This window comes from Astyanax mexicanus, chromosome 17 (assembly GCF_023375975.1).
Source record: "Astyanax mexicanus isolate ESR-SI-001 chromosome 17, AstMex3_surface, whole genome shotgun sequence".
Taxonomy (NCBI): domain Eukaryota; kingdom Metazoa; phylum Chordata; class Actinopteri; order Characiformes; family Acestrorhamphidae; genus Astyanax; species Astyanax mexicanus.
The window spans coordinates 44314425-44336264 of NC_064424.1; the positions used below are offsets into that span (position 1 = coordinate 44314425).

Here is a 21840-nt window from a genome sequence, read left to right on the forward strand (position 1 = left end):
TTGACAGGACAAAAAAAATTATAGCTAAATTTAATTATTTTAAAATAACAGTTAATAAAACATAAAAATAGATTTAAAAAAAATTAAATAGAATAAGAATAAAATAAAAAATTTAAACAAAAAAAATAATTATAATTATAATTATAATTATAATAAAGCTTGGATTAATCGATAAAAAATTAATATCAAAAGCAGATAAGATTAATACAACAAAAATGAGTTAAAATGAGCTAAAACTAACTTTTACATAATACAATAAAAATACAAATGAATTCATTATAAATAGATAATAAATAATACAAATAATAGTAATAATGATAAAAAAGAAAATAAAAATAAGTTAAAAAGCAATCATTCAAAAATTATTATTAAAAATAATAATAACCATAACCTATCAGCGTAGATATATTTTCATAAGCACCTTTGTTATTTAAACGACACAGGCGGAAGGCGTGAAAAAACAGACTGTAGCGGGGTATAAGATAGCGATGAGCATCAGGAAGCGCAATGCACAGGATGTAATATAGGGTCCTATATGGTATAAGTAAGTAAAGGTTCTGGGACACTGTTTCTCATCGTTTGTTCAGAAATAATAATTGTCTTTCAGGACAAATCGTTCTTCTGCAGCTTTGCTTCAAACAACGTTTTAAAACGTTTTGTATGTTTTTATGTCTAAGGTCTGACTTTAAGCGATAAACATGTGCCGTTCTCCAGCAGTGATTACCTGGTATGCTTCGCTGGACAGAAAAAGCCGAGCGAGCAGAAAAAAAATAGGCTTTCAAAAATTTCTCAGCCATCAGTTGCGCCGCTGCAGTGTTTTTCCTCGACTTGCGTCATTTCCTGCACACGCACAGCAGCAATATTCCCCCGGCTTTTCTCTGAATACGATAATCAAGTCAATCACTCTCTTTTACCGTTTCCCAGGGAGCCCATTTGTATCTGGGCCCTGTGTGAGAAAGCGGTGTGACCAGTGTGTACCTAAAGAGGACTTCTCTCCACAGGACCTGTTTATCCAGCTGAAGTCCAGCCGAGCCCTGCTGTCCTCCAGCCGAGAGCAAAATAAGCCTTTCAGAGCAAATGCAAATGTTTCCTGCCTTTTTTCATATCAGTGACCGTAGACATAGACCCATTCTACCTCTGTTGAATGAATACGATGGAAGCGCTGGATTTATGTTTAATGTGTAGTATGGCTGAAGAGACCTACTCTAGATAATGAAGGTCCTGTAAATATTGGCTGGATAACATTGGTTTAAACCATTTGTTCACACCCAAACAAACTAAACGGCTTGTTTAAATCTGGCGCATGGGTTGTTTTCTGCTAGCGTAAAGAGCATGCATTCTTAAAAGTTCTAAATACCTTTTAGCTTTCTCATTGGGTTCACTTCCAGATCCGATTCTAGGCAAGGTGATTTTATTTCTAAAGCACCTTTCATAGACAATGGTCATTAAAAGTGCTTTACAAATTAGAAAATACAAAGAGAAGTCAAAATACAAAAACACGTAACAATAAAAATGGAGATAAAAGAAAAAATAAGAATAAAGCATGGATAAAACATGATTCAAACATGATTAAAACAAAGATAAGTCAATTTAAAAACATGTAAAAGAATAATTGAACTTTAAGAAAATAGTTTAAAAACAATGTTAAAAGAAAATAAAAAAAGAAAAGTAAATACATTATAATTAAACTAATATTCAAGTAATGAAAAAAATTAAAACAAAAATCAATACTAAAAATATGCAAAGCAGAGAAAGTGTGGAAAGCGCAGGTGAACAGATGTGTTTTCAGCATTTTCTTAAAAGAGGCTAAAGTTTGAGCAGCACATCTCACAGCTTCTGGTCGATTCTAGGACCGATTTTTGTGGGAGGAGCTCACTACCACTGGTTTGTTTTCACACACAAGAACTCCATCTGAACCATGCATTGATTGCACAATTCCATACGTCACTTTATTTGTGTCTAGTTTCACAAACACTTTTACTGTGTACTATTTGTTGCTTTTTTTAAATTGTATTTTACTTATTTAAGAACCCTTAAGCAGTGAGCAGTGAACAGTGCTTTTGGGACGCTCAGCAATTCTCTGTGCAGGAGCTCCTCCAAACCTCCAAATGCAACCATTCTGGTATGAGAAGATGTGTTTTCTCCAGGCATGCCAGCACTAGATAAGCACGATTTCACACGACCCTACACACAGCAACAGGAGCAGATAGCTTCCACACTACAGCAGATCAATCACACCAGAGTCAGTTGGATGTTAAACACAAACAATCAATTTAAGGAGGACAAGAGATCACTATTCTGGACCAACTCCAATACGAAAAACTACTCAAATGTAGCTTTCACACAGGCTCTAAACAAAGAAAAATCTGGTGTGTAAAGAGGAAAACCTGGTTTATACTACATGATTTTAGCCCAGTTTTTTAATCTGCAACAGTTTTCAGTTGATCACCAAAAAAAAAAAACTCTGCTTGGAGGCAAATCGCTGTCCAGTCGCAGACGCCTGGCAAATATACGCAATGCTAGATATCAGACCCAGTCGATGACTGGGAGTCCTAGAGCAGCGGCTACATACAAAAGGAACCACTGGTCCAAAATGCACCCCCTACATTACCGAAGTCGTTTATGGAGAGTAAAGTAGGCATATAGTAGGCAACCCCATTGATGTTGCAGCATTTTCCTCACATGCTTATAAACATGCTTCTCTCTACATTTCTATCATTATGTCTAAGCATGTTTTATTTATGTTGTTTAGAACATCACCCGCTGCAGATTAGCTGTGAAACGGAGGAAAGGATTCTGCCTCTTTTCAGCAATAAAGCAAGCCTCTCCACCATTTATCACCCAGCCCATTTAAATGCAGCAAATATGGGCTTAATGTGATTTTAAAGAGCGATGTATGCCGGGTTTCACACTCCCCTGCAGTGCAACACTCAGTACTCGACTCGTTCACGTGGGTGTCAGGGAGGCAGAGCAGAGCAGAGCTGCAGCTGATGTAATGTTTAATATTGATATGAGCGCCGCGAGGCGAAAGCCCCTAATTGTCTATGATAAATACGGAGCCGACGGCTTCTGTCACTTCGCTCAGCTTCACCCAGACAGACACGTCCTAATCGCCGCAGTGCCGTCGAGCGAGGGATCCTCCATCTGAGCCTGATTCAGGTTCATTAAAGAACCGGTTCAGCAAGAAACCTCATTTACTGAATCTCACCTCTACCCAGGGTCGGTTAGCCGAGACATGTCTGCAGTGGGCTTCTGTAGATTTGCACAGACGCTTCAGGGCTAATGTAGCAGATAATGTTAGCGTAGCCACCTTTAAACGTAGCATTGTGCAAACAGAAGGCCTCAATTAGGCATGCCAAACATACAGCCCATACAGCTGATGGGCCTAAACAGGTGTTCTGTAGATTCGCCGACCTATTAAATCTTTAAATTGATGGTTATTGAGCATGTGTGCAGGAGTTGTATGGTATTATTACTGTGTTTTATGTATATTTTTTATTTCTTACCAATTTTATCCAATTTTGTCACCAGTTCACAAGGCCAACTACCCAACTCACTCATTGGGACTCCCCCTATCACTAAACACTAACACATGGCTCATCCGACCCATATAAAGTCAGACTCCGCCTCTTTTCAAACATTGCCGAATAGCATCACAGCTCACTTGGGGAAAAAAAAGCGCAGCGACTCAATTCCGATACATCAGCATCATCTACCCACCCAGAGAGAGCAAGAGGGCAAGGCCAATTGTGCTCTCTCAGGGCTCTGGCAGCTGTTGGCATGTTTCATGTCCTGAAGAAGGTCAAGATCGCTGTCGTGTCGGTCTCTATGGTTTTAGATTTACTTGCCATGGAAAATTAAAGGCTTTTAATCATTTTTTCCCAATAGAGTGTCTTTGACTTCTATTTTTTTTCGTATTACAATTTTTGCCCGGCTTCCATTGTCTAGCTTGCCGTGACAGGGTGGAAAAAATCATGCATGATAGGAAATAAAAATAAAATATAAAAATATAAAAATATGAAGTGATTAAGCTGGGAAATTATGATCATGTCTGTGTAGTCTGAAGATATAATAAAAAAAATAAGGATTTTGGTTATTTATCATAAACTCTTTGATGTGACATATGGGGAATAGTGCCAGCAATGGTTACAATATTTTTTGTACTTTTATATAACAAGGTATTCCCAAAATAAAAAATGCAATAATGCAAAAAGTTGTTTTTTTTATTTGCATGTGAAAAATGCTATACATTTATATAGTAATGATAAAGAATCAGGATACATTGACTTACATTATCACAAATTATACCCATTTTTAATCAAATACACAATAACATTCATGTCACACCATATGACAATTTTAGTCACTAAGACCGTAAACTAGTGAAAAAATGTATATTTATTTAATGTAAAAAATCTACAAGACCAAATATATATATATATATATATATATATATATATATATATATATATATATATATTTGAAAATATAAGAGGTGGTAGACTATAACCCAGTGATTTCTGTGTCTTAATTTTGAGATTTTTTTTAAAAAATTTTTTAGCCAAATATGTCCACCACCCATAAATATAAAAAGTAGTCAAAATAATAACAAATCCTAAAGTTATGAGGCTCTAAAGGGCGCAGTATTCTGTTAAATTACTCAGAATGAATCATTCTACATATAAGACCTACAGGACCCTTCAGCCCATCTCCTGGCTGATCTCCTGAAGATGACATGGTTTAAACCTGGACTGGAGGTGTATTTCAGTGCAGGGAGAAAAATGTCACGTATTGTTTCCGTTCTCATTGTCCGAGTCTCTGTCCTGGAGCTGTAGTAACCTCTGCGATGGGGAAGTGAGCCCGCGGAGCGGCGGCCGTGGCTGCAGGCTGGAGCCTGACCCCTCCGGGTTAAGAATGTGAACCTCAGAGCTCCACTGCTGACCACAGAACAGCCCTGAGGGCCGGCGGAGCGACGCAGGGAGCCCCGCTATTCACTGTGATTAGTGTCTGTATCTACTTCTTCACTCCAGACTCATCCCTCTCTCTCTCTCTTTTTCTTTTGTTCTTCTTCTTTTCAATTCTTCTTCACTTCACTAAACAGAATTAAATAGACTTTTAATTTAAAAAAATCCAGTAAAGCTGTTCTGCAAATAGAGAATGCATGTAGAGGCTGTTCAGGCTGTTATAAATGCTTTATAAATGTTAAAAAGTACCAACTAGAGAGTTTAGCTATTAAGTCTCATGTTGTTTCTGTGGTGTTATTAAGTGGTTGCCAATGGTGTTGCTGTGGTGGTTGCTAGGGTGTTTCTTATACAGCATAACGTTTGATGCTGTATATAACATATTCCGTTGCAAAGCAAATATACGTTTTTACATTTCATTAAAAAAAAAAGTACCAATCAAAAGTTTGGACACACTTTTCATTTAATGTTTTATTTTTTTTCCTACATTGTAAAATAGTACTGAAGTCATCCAGAGTATGAAGGATCACATGAGGAATCATGTAGTAACTTAAAAGTGTTAAACAACCCAAAATATAAGATTTTATCTGGGGAGCTGTTTGTTAACTTGCGTTTCTGACTCTGGTAACTCTGATGAACTTATCTTGTGCAACAGAGGAAACTCTTCTTTTTCTGCTCTTCTTTTTCTGGGGTGTTTCTGATGAGTGCCAGTTTCATCATCAACATTCAACATTCAACATTTTTGATGGTCTTTGCGGTGACTGCACTTAAGGACACTTCTCATAATATGTATTAGAACATTACTCAAAAATTCACTATTCACTGTATACCTGTAACTCTACCTCTTCACTACTTTACAACTGATGCTCTCAAACACTTTATTAAGAGGCAAGAAATTCAAGTTATTAACTCTTGATGAGTTCAGCACAGCTGTTAACTGAAAGCCTGAATTCTCTACCTCATAAAACTGACTGAGAAAATGCAGCAGAGATGTGTTTCTTCTTTTCTAAATAATTCAATATTTTTCTTCATAGTTTTAATGACTCTAGTATTACTTTACAATGCAGAAAAAAATGCTTAAAGAAAAAAATAATATTTGGTGTGTCTTAAGCTTGATTGGTACTGTCAAATTTTAACATGTTTAAATCTGGTATTCTGAACTAAATGCTTAACAAACTCTTGTCAGTATTTAAATAAATAATTGTTAGACTCCTAAAATAACAGTTAGGAAATTATACAGATAACAGATAAGACTTTATACTATTTCAAACCCATTCTTAGATTTTGGCTAAGAACTTGGCTAAATTTGCATTAATCACATTTACAGCACTAGTAAGAAATAATAGATGCCATGAGGAAATTATGAAAGTACCTAGACCGTCATGCTTCCAAGTGTTTTCTAAGTGTTGAGTCTTTCAGCAGGAGATCACAGGTTGGATCGTTAGTAGCGTTCACAGTTAGCCGTGTCTGGGAGTCTCAGAAAGTCTAATTGGCCTCATTCTTTCTGGGCGGTTGACCTCTGCTCTCCTCTCATCACTCAACACAATGCTAGCTAGTGTAGGAATCCTTGGTTTAATGGTTTAAAAGAACTGGATGTTAGTGTTCTCCTCCAAGCGTGTTGAGCCGTCCAGTGATGTTGTGTTAGCAGAAATTTGATAAGACATGGTTGGCTGGATTTAAGTGATTCAGAGGAGGCACCTTTTTTCTTTTCAACTTTACAGGGCTGGTCATAGGGGGTATATCTAGTGAGGAAATGGAGAAAAACTATATAGTTATATAAAATAATAGTTTCAGTTGGTGTGTTTGAATTTACATTAACTGGCAGATATTCAATACTTTGAATAAAATTGGTGTTATATAACCAAGTTTAGCCAAAGCTTTCTACCTAATCATCTACTTAATCTACCTAATTAAAATACTATTTTATGTAAAATGCAATGTCAATGTAACCAGGCCATATTCCTCAATTCAACCTTTATTAATTTGGTAGATTTTAATATCTCTGTTTAATCAGTGAGGAATACTTAAAAAAATGTGGAAATTGTATTGCAGGTGGTTGCTGTGGTGTTGACTAAATGTCTGCTACAGGGTTTCTAAGCTGTTACTAGGTGGTAGCTATGATATCACAGGTGAAATTGGTATTTGTTCAGTCTACAGAAGCAGTGGAATCATCATTATAAGAGCAGAGCTGTGAACAATTCCAGCGGACTGAGGCACTACCACTACTAGGATCAGGAGATCGCTTGTTTGAATCCTGGTCATGCAGCTTGCCATCGGCTACCGGAGCCCTGAGAGAGCACAGTTGGCCTTGGTTTCTCTGGGTGGGTACAGTAGATGGTGCTCTCTCTTTCCTTTCATCACTTCTAGGGTGATGTGGATCAGCACAAGGCTGCATCTGTGAGCTGATGTATCTGAAACGAGTCGCTGCGCTTTTCTCCGAGCGTTAGCGCTGTGATGCTACTTGACAATGCTGATGCTAGTCTTCACCATCCTTGTGTTGGGGGATCTCTAGTGATGGGGGATACAGCTAAAAAATGTGGGATAAAATTTTTTAAAAATGCCCTTTTGAAACATCTGAACCCCTGCCAGTGCCTAAGTCTAGGTATACTACATTCCAACAATCTACACTTCCAAGAAGTAATTCATTTACAAATCATTCAGTTAAACCACTCCTTTGTTGTTCTCAGTGATTTCCATGAATTCTAACAAATAACCCTCTTGTATGGTCTAGGCTTAGTCCTAATCTGCATGTGTGAAAGGAGCTTATGTCGCTGCACGTTTCAGCAGTGAGTCTAATCCTGTGGGCAGTTTGATATAAAGATTGATTTCCACTTTGCTGAGTCTCCCGCTGTGCAGCGTCAGAACGGCATTAATGCAAACAAGCCTCACAGACGAGCGTGTTCTAAACGCTTCGACCACAAAAGCCTGCGCTCCATTTATCACCACCTCCAGGAGTCAAAGAACAACTGTCACTGTTACCTCAGCGGAGTCCGTCACGCCGCTGTCCCCCCGAGCTACCAGAGCATTACTCAAACGGAGCTAACCCAGCCGAGATGCTCCTCTGTGTGAAGACCGGCCTGTGTGTGTATTTGTGTCATTATCAGAATACTGTTATCTTCATGACTTTAGTTTTAGATTTATTTTGACTATATTTCTTGTTTTTAAAACTTTAAAAATACAGAGAAATCATATTTTCCAGCTTAATCCCTATATATTTTCACTTATATTTGCATGCATGTGATTGTCCACTCGTGTCACGCAGCTTGCTGTAACATGGTGGACAAATTTAGTTTAAAAAAAACATGGTTAAAGAGTTGCAAACATTCTAAATGGTTCATGATGACCTAGTTCCATTTTTAATTATTTTAAATGATGTTAATTACTTTAATATTTTACAGTGACAGGTTGGCCAGCTTTTTTGGACAAGTTTTACCTCTGTAAAGTTTGGAGATAATATGATAAATACTCTTTTAAATTAAAGAGGGCATATTGTACCTCTCTTTACACAAGTCAGAATAGGTCTACAGATCCCTCAGTCAGACGAAGTCTGCTGGATAATTATTCTATGTACTGTCTAAAGTTTTCAAACGAAATGACTAAAATGGCGAATCTTTAACAGATCTAGTGGGTGGGGCTCATGTGGGAGTTAACAGGTAAGGGGCGGTTCGATTCATGTTTCTTAGCTTAATGTGACGTCACAATAAGGAAGAATTTTAATGGCTCATTGAAGCATATGATTCCTGACACCTCAATCTTTCAACTAATTCACAGAAAAAAATGTAAAAAAAAAAAAGAAAAAGAAATCCCGCTTTGAGTGTTTATAGGTGTAATTGTGAGCCAAGTGGAAATATAACAAAAGCACTTTATAATTAATTATAATGTATAAATTATTAATGTCATTTAGGGTTAAAAGAACTATTCAACTTAAAACTCACATCAAAAGAACAGTGTATACAATTTACAAAATGTTCTTTAAAGTGAAGATTAACATTCCTCTATATTTTTAATAAAGTGTTCAGTCAGAGTAAATGTTACTAAATTATTGTTACTCAGTGTTTGTATGAATTCTATACTAAACTAAGCTCTGGATGTAAAAGCTGATCGATTTTTGTGTGTGTGAGTGTTTTAAGACAGTGTCAGAGGAGTGTAAGATTAGTGTAAGAGGAGTGTAAGAGAGGAGTGCTCCAAACCACGAGGAGCTGAGGAGACCCACAACACCCTCCTGAGATTTATATGAGGGAAGGTCGAAGGTCAGGCAGCTATTAATCACGGCAGAAGAAAGGGATTAAATAGCCGGGTCTCGCGGGCAGATGAGAGAGCGGCCAATTGAGGCATTTATAAGAGAGTGTTGTGTCTGTCTTAGATTACAGAGCGCGGGCCGCAGGCTAAACATCCATCTGAGCCGTGGAGAAGTCACACTCTGTAATCAGCGGGCCGGAGCACCTCTGGAGCGGTCAGTCATATATCAGCCCGGCTCGTCTGCTCTGCTCTGCTACCACACGGCTTTAAACACGGCCCGAGCGCTCACAGTGATGAATCTGAAGAATAACAAACTACCGCCTCCTATATATATATATATATATATATATATATAATCCCTCTCTCTTTCTCTCCTTCTCTCTGTCTCTCCACAAAACCCTCTCAAAAAACAGCTGGACAGACTTGGCTCGGTTCCAGAAGCAGATCCAGATTTTAGACATTCGTCATACGGTCGTGGAAAAAATAATGATGAAACTGGCTCTCATCAGGACCGCCCTAGGGAAGAAAGACCAAGAGCTACCACTGTTATACAGGATTCTACGTTTATCAAAGTTGACTTCTGCCTGCGTTCATTTCAGTCAGTGGCACACCTGTGTTTTCTGCTGCCAAGATAGCAATACACCAGGTAATACACTAGCTAAAATTTTAAGACCACCACACTGATCACCGAGTTACATTCCAGTGATGGAAAAATATATATATATATAATACAAAAATGCTGTTTTCTGCCTGTAATACACACAAAATAAGAATGCAATACTTTAATATGAAGTCCAGTTAAATCCAATTAACTAAAATATTTAATTGTTTTTGGGGTTTTTTTACGCTTTAATGCCTGAGGTGCCGTTTTTTTTTTGTTTGTTTTTTTTGTGAAGATGGCGAGGATAAGCTACTGTTTCATTGGCTTGTAAACTTATTCATCGGTTGGTTCATGCTCTACTCTGATGGACAACAGTTAAGACAGTCTTAGTTAAACATATGTGTGACACAACATTTAAAGAAAAGGAAATACATGATGTCCATTGTAAAGGACACAGGGTTTGAAAGGGTTAAACGATGCAGACGGAAGACATGAAAATAGACTGTTAATGAGGTTTAAGATAGAAATGAGCAACTAAAAATGTGCAAAATCAGCAACTGACACTGACCAAACAGCTTGGAAACAGGAGAGTGAAGCTTCTGGCTGAAGCTCTGCTGTAGATAATGAAGGCCTGTGCTTTACTGGCTGGATGACCTTGATTTAAACAAATCTTTTTGCACCCCGTCACACTAAATAACTAGCCTGAATCTGTGTTTGGCCACACTTTACTTTAGCCTTTGTTTCCGTGAACACACACTCTCTGTTTGGTCTCAGAGTGGGAGTGTGTGTCTGTGCTAGACTGGCACAAATACTGTGCATTCTCTCTGCATGTAATTTACTCTTGGCTACAGTATTTTTAGAGTGATGAGAGACACTGCTGGAGCATCCAGCAATGAGAAATGAGACTGTACCATATTAAATAATAAACGTGGTTTAAGCCTGTTTCACAGTTGTGAGATTAGGGATGAGCAGAAATGTTTATATGTGGGCCGTATGCATGTCTTTTCTCAAGTCTATAGTAATTGACCTATCCAGACTCCACGTACAATTTCATTCTTTTACAGTTCTGTTGGGAGAATGGAGCTGGAGTAAGCTTTGAGGAACACTGAGAAAGACATGGTAGCAGATTTTATTTTATACAACCTAATAAGAGATTAACATATATGCCAGGCATGGCTACAGAGCCATACATGATGCCTAAAACACATTTTAGATTAGGCATCTGTGGATGTAATGGGAAACTACATCCCATAACTGGGGAATAAAACATAATTGTGATTCCTGCAGCCGGCAAAATATGAAAATTTATAGTTTTTCCATCAGGAAGCCATGAAAGAAAGGAGAGAAGGGAAGCAAAAGACAAGAAAAAAGACAGTGGTTGGTGATAATTTACATTTGGATAAATTAGACCTAAATAAGGCCTGGTTGAGCAACAAAATATATGAGTAATAATAATGTTAGCTACCTGCCTGGAAGTCAATGCTAGTGATGGCTTTTAGAATCTTTCGCCCTTTTTTTTGCGCTATAACTGCGCACCCTCTCCGCTTTTAGACTCTTTGGCCTGTTTTTTGCGCTAGAAATGCGCACCCTCTTCGCTTTTAGACTCTTTGGCCTGTTTTTTGAGCTTGAAATGCACACCCTCTTCGCTTTTAGACTCTTTGGCCTGTTTTTTGAGCTTGAAATGCGCACCCTCTCCGCTTTTAGACTCTTTGGCCCGTTTTTAGAGCTAGAAATGCGCACCCTCTCCGCTTTTAGAGTCTTTGGCCCGTTTTTAGAGCTAGAAATGCGCACCCTCTCCGCTTTTAGACTCTTTCGCCGTTTTTTTGCGCTTGGCCCGTTTTTCTGAGCCACAAATGCGCACTCTCTCCGCTTTTACACTCTTTGGCCCGTTTTTCTGTGCTACAACTGGGCACTCTCTCTGCTTTTAGACTCTTTGGCCCGTTTCTGACACCTAAAATACCCGTTTCTATTTCTAAAATACCTCGCCGTAGTTTGGACACCCTTGCTCTAGAAGAAAGATCTGATTACCCAGCTGAGAGCTTTTGCAGATCTATTAACAGTAGTAGATGCCATACTAGTCTTTGTGAACAGCTATTAGTGAAAGTGACTTAATTATACCTGTTCATATAATCCTTCATCCTTTATCATTTACACCCATCCCCCACCCCCAACCTTTTACATGCACACACACACACACACACACATTAGCCTTGAATTGGAGCCCAGTCACGGCTGCTTTAGGTTTATTGCGGAGTGTCGACAAACGTCTTTGATCTCTAATGCGCAGTGTGCTGCATAAATTATGTATCCTCCCGCCAGCCGAATCGCATCGAGCTCCTTCAAACGCTCCACGAGCTGAGCTGTGTTTTCACAGGCCGCTGGGAAGGCTCCGGGACTTTTTGGGTGTATATAAACGTACATCTGCACGAACACACCCTCGCAGCTCTTAGAGAAAACTTCTGCTCTGTCTCTACAGCACCCTGTCACTGGATCACATCCAACAACTCTCTCTAGTTCTTCTATCAGCCTGAGATCAGCACTAACAGCAATTACACGAGGGCTGCGCGATGTATCGTTTAAGCATTGTCATCGTCATCATAGTCACATTGCAGACTCCTGTCATTTTAGTGTGGGAGGTTTCATGGCTAAATTGGAGCTGCCTGGTGTTCAATCTTCATTAATTGCACATTGCACCAGTAAGAGCAGAGTGTGAAGGTTCAATTAGCAGGGTAAGAGCACAGTTCTGCTCAAAATATTGCAATGCACACAACATTATGGGCGACATACCAGAGTTCAAAAGAGGACAAATTGTTGGTGCACGTCTTGCTGGAGCATCTGTGACCAAGACAGCAAGTCTTTGTGATGCATCAAGAGCCACGGTATCCAGGGTAATGTCAGCATACCACCAAGAAGGACCAACCACATCCAACAGGATTAACTGTGGATGCTGTAAGAGGAAGCTGTCTGAAAGGGATGTTCGGGTGCTAACCCGGATTGTATCCAAAAAAAAACATTAAACCACGGCTGATCAAATCACGGCAGAATTCAATGTGCACCTCGACTCTCCTGTTTCCACCAGAACTGTCCGTCACCACAATCAATTATTGTGGTCTAATTAAACTGTGGTTTCAGATTCATTGTCCAACCCCTGTAGATACACAGCACTGTCTCTGTGTCTGTGTGAGTGACAGGCTGCTGCTGCCTGAGAAGCATGAGGGGAAGCTGTGCATCTTAGTGCAGCACAGTTTTGCAGTGCAGATATTTCCAGTTACAGCTGAATTCACACTTTTAATCCCCAAAAATTGCTTTTCTTATTTACCTTTTAAAATAACACTTAAATGCTCTTTTTTAAGTGTTTTTTTTCTCTGGTTTTGAGTTGAGCTCGGCGCTGACTCAGCTCTTGATCGGTCTGGACGTGAGACAGCGCAAAATATATATTGTGAAATATATCATCAATAAAAGAACATTTGCAATGTAATTTTTTTCCAATATCGGTCAGCCCTACTGTATACTATATATTTGGATGTACTTGTTCATACACTTCCAATGAAGATCCAGCACTCTGAATATTATACAGTCTACAGTATCCCATGCACCCCTGCCTGGGCGAGCTAATCCTACAAGGCGAGTGAAAGATAAAGTGTTGTTATGGCCACACTGAGACGACAGAGGTATAATGACGGAGAAATGACCCAGTTCTCTCTGCAGCAATGTGCAGGGTGTTATGTAAAAGCAGCAGGCAGCTGCTATATAGCACTAGCTCTAGGGCCTGTTTGAGAACGCCCAAATTTGATGCACTGGTTCCTCTGACTGGAACCGTTTCGTTTTGAGGCAGTTTTGTTGACTGTACATGTATATTATAAAGAGGTTATATAGAAACAGTCTTTCTTTATAAAGTCTCAGGACATAGGCCCCGCCTTCAGCCCAGGTCTTAATACGTCTGGACTCCTGATCGTGATCCTGTTGTACATGGAAGACAGGGCGGAGCCAACCCCTGGGCATCCGAAAAGGTCAGCATTTAAAAGGCAAAGGGACTGAATGAGTGTTCATTATTTAAAAGCAGAAGGAAGCAGCTGATTGGATAGGTAATCAGGTGATATAGCATTGCAGTCTATAGCAGAACTTTATGCGCTTTAATTTTCACAATAAGTTTAAGTGACAAAAGGTAACATTAGCATTAGTTTGGCTAATGTTGGGTTCCCAAGCAAAATGGATCTCATGCTTTATGATTTTCAAAGTTTCATATTTTGCCGACTGCAGGAATCACGAACCTGGCTGGCTGGCTACTAGTCAGCAACTAGTTTAAGGGTTCCCCTTGAGGGCATTCTAATAAAAGTGTCATTGTAGTTTCCGGCATTAACCATTACAGGATTCATAGGGTAGCACACTCCAGGCAATTAATTGATTTGCTTGATTTGTTGCAACGGACCTGGAAAGCAGTGTTTATCAAACTATGTCAAACACTGTGTTGAGTTGCTAATTTTTTGCTAATGGGAATAAGCCATTCCACCTTAAATGGCTCTGCAGTTATGGTTCACCCTAATGTTAGTTTTTTATACTGTATACAGCTCTGAAAAAAATTAAGAGACCACTTCAGTTTCTGAATCAGTTTCTCTGGTTTTGCTGTTTATAATTATGTGTTTGAGAAAAATGAACATTGTTGTTTTATTCTATAAACTACAGACAACTTTTCTCCCAAATTACCCAAAAAATAATGTAATTTAGAGCATTTATTTGCAGAAAATGAGAAATGAGTCTGAAAGGCTGAAATAACAAAAAAAAAGATGCAGAGCTTTCAGACCTCAAATAATGCAAAGAAAACAAGTTTATATTCATTAGATTTCTAAACATTTAAGAGTTTTGAAATCAATATTTGCTGGAATAACCCTGGTGGTTTTCAATCACAGTTTTTTTCATGCATCTTGGCATCATGTTCTCCTCCATCAGTCTTACACACTGCTTTTGGATAACTTTATGCTGCTTTACTCCTGGTGCAAAAATTCAATCAGTTCAGTTTGGCGGTTTGATGGCTTTTGATCATTCATCTTCCTCTTGATTATATTCCAGAGGTGGTGGTACCTCTGGGTTACAGTAAATAGTATTTTTTCATTAGTTTTTCTCTTTAGAAATTAAAAGAGCATCTCTACTGTCGAAAAGGCCATTGACAAATCCATGCAGCAGTTTAAATAGATTTTTTTTCTTGTTTCATACTATCATTTCTCTTTTTTTGACTTGATATAGCTACTGCTGTAAGCACCAGTAGATGGTGGGAGAATTGTCTGTGCATGCTGGTGGGTCTGTGGGAAATAATGACACAGTGCTTTTTTAGTTTCCTTTAGTCTTATGAGAAATCTGACACTTGCAGTTTTCAGTATGCAGAAATGAAACAATGCCTTTTTTATTTTCCCACATAAGTCTGTTTTTAAAAAAAGGCGGGGCTACACTTAGTAAGAAAGTGATTGACAGCTTTAGCTGGAATGAATCTCCTGCATTATTTGGAGTTGTATTTGAGCTGTCAACCAAATAAGCAGTTAATCATACTGTTTTTGATCATGTTTTTAATATTAAATTGCTGGTGACATTCATAGAATTTTTTTTCCTGTAATCTGGTGTTTTAGTGTAAAATGAGAAATGTAATCTAATTATTCATTAGCCAACCAACTATCATGAGTGTCTTTAGAAAACTGGACACTCTAATGGTAGTATTTAAATTCTGTTTTAGTCAGTTCTAGTCTTTTTTATTTTCTGGTCTGAACGAGCCAAATACTGTTTAATAGCTATTTTGTCTTCTTTTAATCTCGTTTGGTAATTAAATTCCCAAATTTAGCAGGTTGTTTAGATGTTAACCTTAAGTTAAAAAATGTTTTTAGTTTTTAGTACTGTTGTCCTATTGTAAAATGTTACCAATAGTTATGAACAAGCTGTAGTTTTAACAATCTGTTTAATTAACAGATGTTCATTGCTATCTTGGCAGTGAAGTACACAGACGTCCAAATCCATAGCATGAACGAGCATAAACATGCAGGTGAGTTTCCTCTGCTGAGAAAGGTTGGACTTAGTATATGCCTTTTTGTGCATTTCAAACTGTGTAAGGTGTACTTTTCCCGTTGTTACGATAGCAAAGACACACTGACATGCCCTAAATCAAGCTGCACTGTACACAATTGATGGCTCACCTAAAAATCGCTAAAATGCAGCCCATCATCTTTATATCCTTAATGTAGCAAAGTGATTTTGACTTGTGGATTCAGATCATCAGTGTAAAATTAGTGCGGTAAACTGTTATTTGCTTTATGTTGAACGTTGGACTGACACTAAAAACAGTATTTTAAACGAGGTGTATAAATAGCACAAGAAGTGTGAATTGGCCCAAAGTGTAAACGATGCATAACACTACTGCACGCAACTTTGCACGCTCAAGTCTTTTTTCTTTTTTAACATGATCATTTAGCACTTATAGTGTGATTCTCACACTCTGTAGAGTGAGAGCTGGAATGCACAGCAGTCTAGATAAAATGAAGTCTTTGGGTGTTGATTTAAAGCTTTTGATTTTACTGCACACAGTAAACCTGAGCTTTTCCCTTTAGTTTTAATTTAAGGAATTATCACATTATTGTGCCTTTTGGCCCTTGTAGATTTCTTTTCAAAGGGACATAATATACCATATTACACAAAACGTGTTCATAAAGTTCTTTGCTCTAAATCAGTCACATAAAGAGGGTGGTTCTATGCAGATTTCCTTATTGTGATGTCACAATAAGGGAGCATCCAAACGGCCAATAGAAGCAAATGATTCCTGAGATCCAAATCACTTCAACTGATTCTTAAAAAACAGATGGATGGTGTTTTTTGTGCTTGGAGAGTTTATAGAGGGAGTTGATACCCAAATATGACTATTAATCATATTTATGGTCTATTAAGACTACATAAGACTGCACAGAAATCATATTTTCCATCTTAACCACTTCTTATTTTATTTTCTGCCACGAATGCATCCACGGTGTTGCATAGACACATTTTAAATGTTCTCAAATTAATTTTGTTACTGAGTTATTTGACCAAGAGTGCTTTACAATACTTTTTTAACATAATTTATCATACAAGCAAAGTATGGAAATATAATGTGAGAAATATAATGTGAAAATAATATTATTAATTGCTGAACATGCAGCATTTTTAGTCCCTTGATAATAAAACAGTATGAAGGTTATGATGTCACTAATGTCAAAAGGCTACTTTCTTTAAGGGGCGGGGTTATCCCAACATGACAGGGTATATTTATATGTTTTATTCTATAAACCACAGACAACCTAAAAATATTGTAATTTAGAGCATTTACTTGCAGAAAATGAGAAATGGCTGAAATAACAAAAAAGATGGAGAGCTTTCAGACCTCAAATAATGCAAAGAAAACAAGTTCATATTCATAAAGTTTTAAGAGTTCAGAAATAAATATTTGGTGGAATAACCCTGGTTTTTAATCACAGTTTTCAAGCATCTTGGCATCATGTTCTCCTCCACCAGTCTTACACACTGCTTTTGGATAACTTTATGCTGCTTTACTCCTGGTGCAAAAATTCAAGCAGTTCAGTTTGGTGGTTTGATGGCTTGAGATCATCCATCTTCCTCTTGATTATATTCCAGAGGTTTTTAATTTGGTAAAATCAATATATATAAATACTTGTATACATTATAACATGATGCACGAAAAAAATTAGTCAAACGTTGACAGGCATCCATCCAGAAAGGGAGGGGTTAACTTCGGAGCGCCCCCCTCCCCTCACCTCACCCCTCCCCTCCTCTCACTCCCCCCGCCCCCTCCCCTCCCCACCCTCCTCACCGGGTCCTCCTGCAGTACAGCCGCCAGTCTGAGCGCAACACCCGCACAGAGAAAGAGAGAGTGAGAGCGTGAGCCCGCGCGCTCCAAAGCTCCCAACACAACCCAAGTGCGCGCAAAGTGAGAGAAAAGAGCAGCAGCGCCCGCCTCGCGCTCCACAGCCGGAGCAGCAGCAGCGCGTGCAGGGAGCTCGGCGGCAGAGGCAGCGCGCGCGGTCCGGGGGGCAGCTGGCATGAGCTAACTACTAACCCGCCACCCACCATGGAGACCAAACCGTTCCTGTCACTGGGTGAGTTTTACTCACTGTTACTGTTTGTCTTGCGTTTCGAATTCCTGAATTAGAGCTTCTCTGTAGAGAAAAGCAAAAGCACGCGTGCTCGCGCGCTGTTCTGTGCTGTGCGTGTTTGTGTGTTTTTGAGGGTTTAATCCGGGTTCTGCAGCTGATGTGGATGTAGTTGTTTTTTGGCTTTACTCGTGTGAAACGTTTTAACAACAGGTAAAGGCACGCTGCAGTGCTTTAGCGCGTGCATGTCATTCGGTTCGCGCTGGTTTTGAGCCGTGTTTTGTGTCGCTGGAGCTGCACGAGCGCCGTGAAAAGTCACGCGCGACCTCGGCGAAGTAAACAGCAAAGTTGTAGCAGCAGCTACAGCAGCAGCACGAGCGGCAGCAGCAGCTTCAGCAGCCTGAGCAGCGCGCGCTCCTTCCTCATCCTCCTCCTCTTCTCGCGCTGGTCTCGGTGGCACGCGCCTGTCATCCACTCACACTTTCACTGAGAAAATATCGGTGCTGAGCAGTAAAAGCACTAAAGCAGCCCCCCCTGCTTATCTCAGGCCCCCTGTCATAAACATGCCCCCGCTGGAGAACCCGAGCCCGGCTCGGTTCTGCTGTCAGAACCCGCTGGAGAAGTGGGATCTCCCCCGTTTAGTTCACGTGCTGCTGCTGCTGCTGCTCGTGCATGTGTGTGTGTGTGTAGCTCTGTTCTCTTGTTTTATACAGTAAAAGTACACTAAACAATTCAGTTTAGCCTGTAGCTTTGTGAGAAACACTTTAAGAACACTCTCATTAGATATAAATAGGCATTTTCACAAAATTACATGTATATGAAATATATTAAAATACATTATGCCAAATTTAAGACTTTTTACTTTAAGATTTTTTCAAAATATGTTTATTTTTAGGTTTCACGTTAAATAAGCTGTTTGACCATATGCACAGAACTCTCATTCACTCTTTAGTTCTTTAGCTAGTTTAGCTTTATATTTAAAAAAAAAAAAGAGTTTTAAGTTTTTAATATGATTGTTTTGCTGCATTTCTATACACCAGACATTTCAGTGCTCTTAGCTTTTCTCAATTTTAAACTGAGGGACACACAAGACAAAACAAGACAACAAGAATTTTATCAGTCTTGTGATTCATCTACAGTAAAATTACTGTAAAACAACTTTAGCCACTTTAGCGTGTTGTAAAATTACTTTATATTTAAAAGAATACAGCATAGGAGCACAGAAGGAACACTGAGTACCTTTCTGAGGAACTTTGTTAAACTAGCTAGGTATAAGTGGGCAGTTTGAAAGATTTTATATATATATATATAAATATATATATATATATATATATATATATATATATATATATATATATATATATATATATATATATATATTATTAATGTATATCAAAAGTTTTCTAGTGAAATAAGCTGTTTAACCTTGTACACACAAGTCTCATTTATTTAGTTCCTTATCTAGTTTAGCTTTATATTAAATAAAAAAAGAGTTTGGAGTTTTTTAATATGATTGATTTTTAGTTTGTTTCTGGTAAAATTGTCAAACTGTCAAACTTTCTGCACACCTGACACATGTTGTGTTTTCTGACTAAGCATTTTATCAGTTATGTGATTCACGTACAGTAGTGGACAGTTTGACAGATATATATGCATGCACATCATAACACATTATACCAAATTTAAGACTTTAGTTTTTAAAAATATGATTATTTTCAGTTTTTTTGTAAAATAAGCTGTTTAACCATGTTAACACAAGTCCCACTTACTCCGTTCTTTAGCTAATTTAGTTTTATATTAAATAATTGAAAAAAAGGAGTTTGGAGTTTTTACACACCAGACATTTCAGTGCTCTTAGCTTTTCTTGTTTTGAAGCTGAGGGACACGGAAGAAACAGCACAACAAGTTTAATCAATTTAATCAGTCTTGTGATTCTTCTACAGTAAAATTACTGTAAAACAACTGTACCCACTTTAGCTTATTGTCAAATTATCTCATATAAAAAATACAGCATAGAAACACAGAAGGAACACTGAGTATCTTTCTGAGGTACTTTGTTAAACAATTTCACCAGGTATAAGTGGGCAGTTTGACACAGCTGTGTCTTATCTTCTTGATTCCTTAACTAGTTTAGTTTTATATTAAATAATATAAAATTGGAGTTTTTTAATGATTGTTTTGGTGTGTTTCTGGTGAGATAAGCTGTCAAAACTTTCAAAAGTCATTTCTGTGCTTTTAGCTTTTCTCTTTTTTACTCCTTTAGCACAATTTTTGGTGTTTTTCTGGTCAAGCCTTTAACAGTTAAAAAAATTTATCACTTTTGTAATTATTATACAGTAATACAGTAATTACTACTGTAAAGCAACTGTATTGAAGCTGGTTTAGTTCTGTATTGAAAAAAGAACACAGCTGAGGAACACTGAGCGCCACTCATTTTCTTTATTTCTTAGCTAGTTTAGCTTTACATTGAATAAAAATGTGTTTGGAGTTTTTTAATATAATTTTTCTCGGTTTTTTTAGCAAGATTTTTTGTGTTTGTGATCAAGCCTTTTATAGTTTTAACAGTTTTATCACTTTTGATTATTATACTGTGAGACAGTGATAACTACTGTAAAACAACTGTACTGAAGCTGGTTAAGTTCTGTATTGAAAAATAACACAGCTGAGAAACATTGAGCGCCTCTCATTTTGTTATTTTTTTAGCTTTATAGTGAATTTAAAAAGTTTGGAGTTTTTTAATGTGATTGTTTTGGTGCGTTTCTAGCTTTTCTCATTTTTACACTTTTAGCAGGGCCTTAATTAGATTTAATAGTTTATCACTCTTTTGATTATTATACAGTAATACAGTAAAAACTACTGTAAAACAACTGTGTTAAAGCAGGTTTGGTTCTATATTGAAAAAATAACAAAGCTGAGGAACATTGAGCTCCTTTATGAGGTAATTAGGAAAACAATCCAGCTATATGTGCTTTCCAGCAGTGAATGTAGAAAATGTTTTTTTAAAGAGTTTGGCGTTTTTTTAGCATGATTTTTTTTTTGTTAGATATTTTTTTTTTATGTTAAATTAGTTTTTTTTTTTTTTTTAAACTATTTTTTTGCTGTGTTTTCTGGTGCAAAAAGCCTCTACTTTTTAGCACATGTTGTGTTTTCTGATGTTGTCTTGTGTTTAATGTACAGTAAAATTACTGTAAAACAACTGTAGACACTTTAGTTTTATCGTGAAATTACTTCATATTACAGCTGAGAAGAACTGAAGGAACATTGAGTGCCTTTCTGAGGTACTTTTAAAAACAATCTAGCTCTATGTGTTTTACAGTATTGCATGTAGATAATGTTTTATGAAGAGTTCGTAGCTTTTAAACAGATTTTTTTTGCTGTGTTTTCTGGTGCAAAAAGCTGTTACTTTCTAAACTTTCTACACACCAGACATTTCTGTACTCTTACTTTTTCTCATTTCTAAGCTGAGGAACACGTAAGTAATAAACCTATCACTAAGTACATTTTTTCTTGTACAATAAAACTACTGTAAAACAGCTGTAGCCACTTTAGCTTAGCTTAGCTTAGTCTTTAGCTTGTTGTAAAATGACATAGCCAGAGGGAACACTGAGTTCCTCTCTGAGGTGCATCTTTAAACGGTCTCGATATCTTGAGTCACACTGAAGCGAGTATAGTTTTATATTGAAAAAAAACAAAAAAACAAAACAAAAAAAAAAGCTGAAGAACATTGAGTACTTTTCACCATTTAGCTCGGGTGAGCAGTGTGACAATATGACATATCTGTCAAAATAAACTGTGGCAAAAAGGAGGGTTAGGAAATGAATTTATATATTTTTTCTTAAGAAATAAGCCGTCAAACTGAAGTGTAAATACACACGTCTCCTTGTTTTTTCTTGTACAGGAAAAACTGCTGAGAAAATCT

General features: G+C 37.7%; 1 protein-coding gene across 3 annotated transcripts in view; it reads left to right on the forward strand.

The window, feature by feature from the left end:
• Positions 1–21840, forward strand: part of rxraa (retinoid X receptor, alpha a) — a 270194-nt gene that overhangs the window by 70083 nt on the left and 178271 nt on the right. Inside the window, exon 1 of one of the 3 annotated variants that reach the window (XM_049466148.1) lies at positions 17650–17927. The exons of the other annotated variants lie outside the window; for them this stretch is intronic. Within the exon in view, the coding sequence (XP_049322105.1) occupies positions 17900–17927 (28 nt within the window). The 5' untranslated portion in view covers positions 17650–17899. Of the gene's footprint in view, positions 1–17649; positions 17928–21840 lie in introns of those variants that run through there. 3 annotated transcript variants of the gene reach the window in all.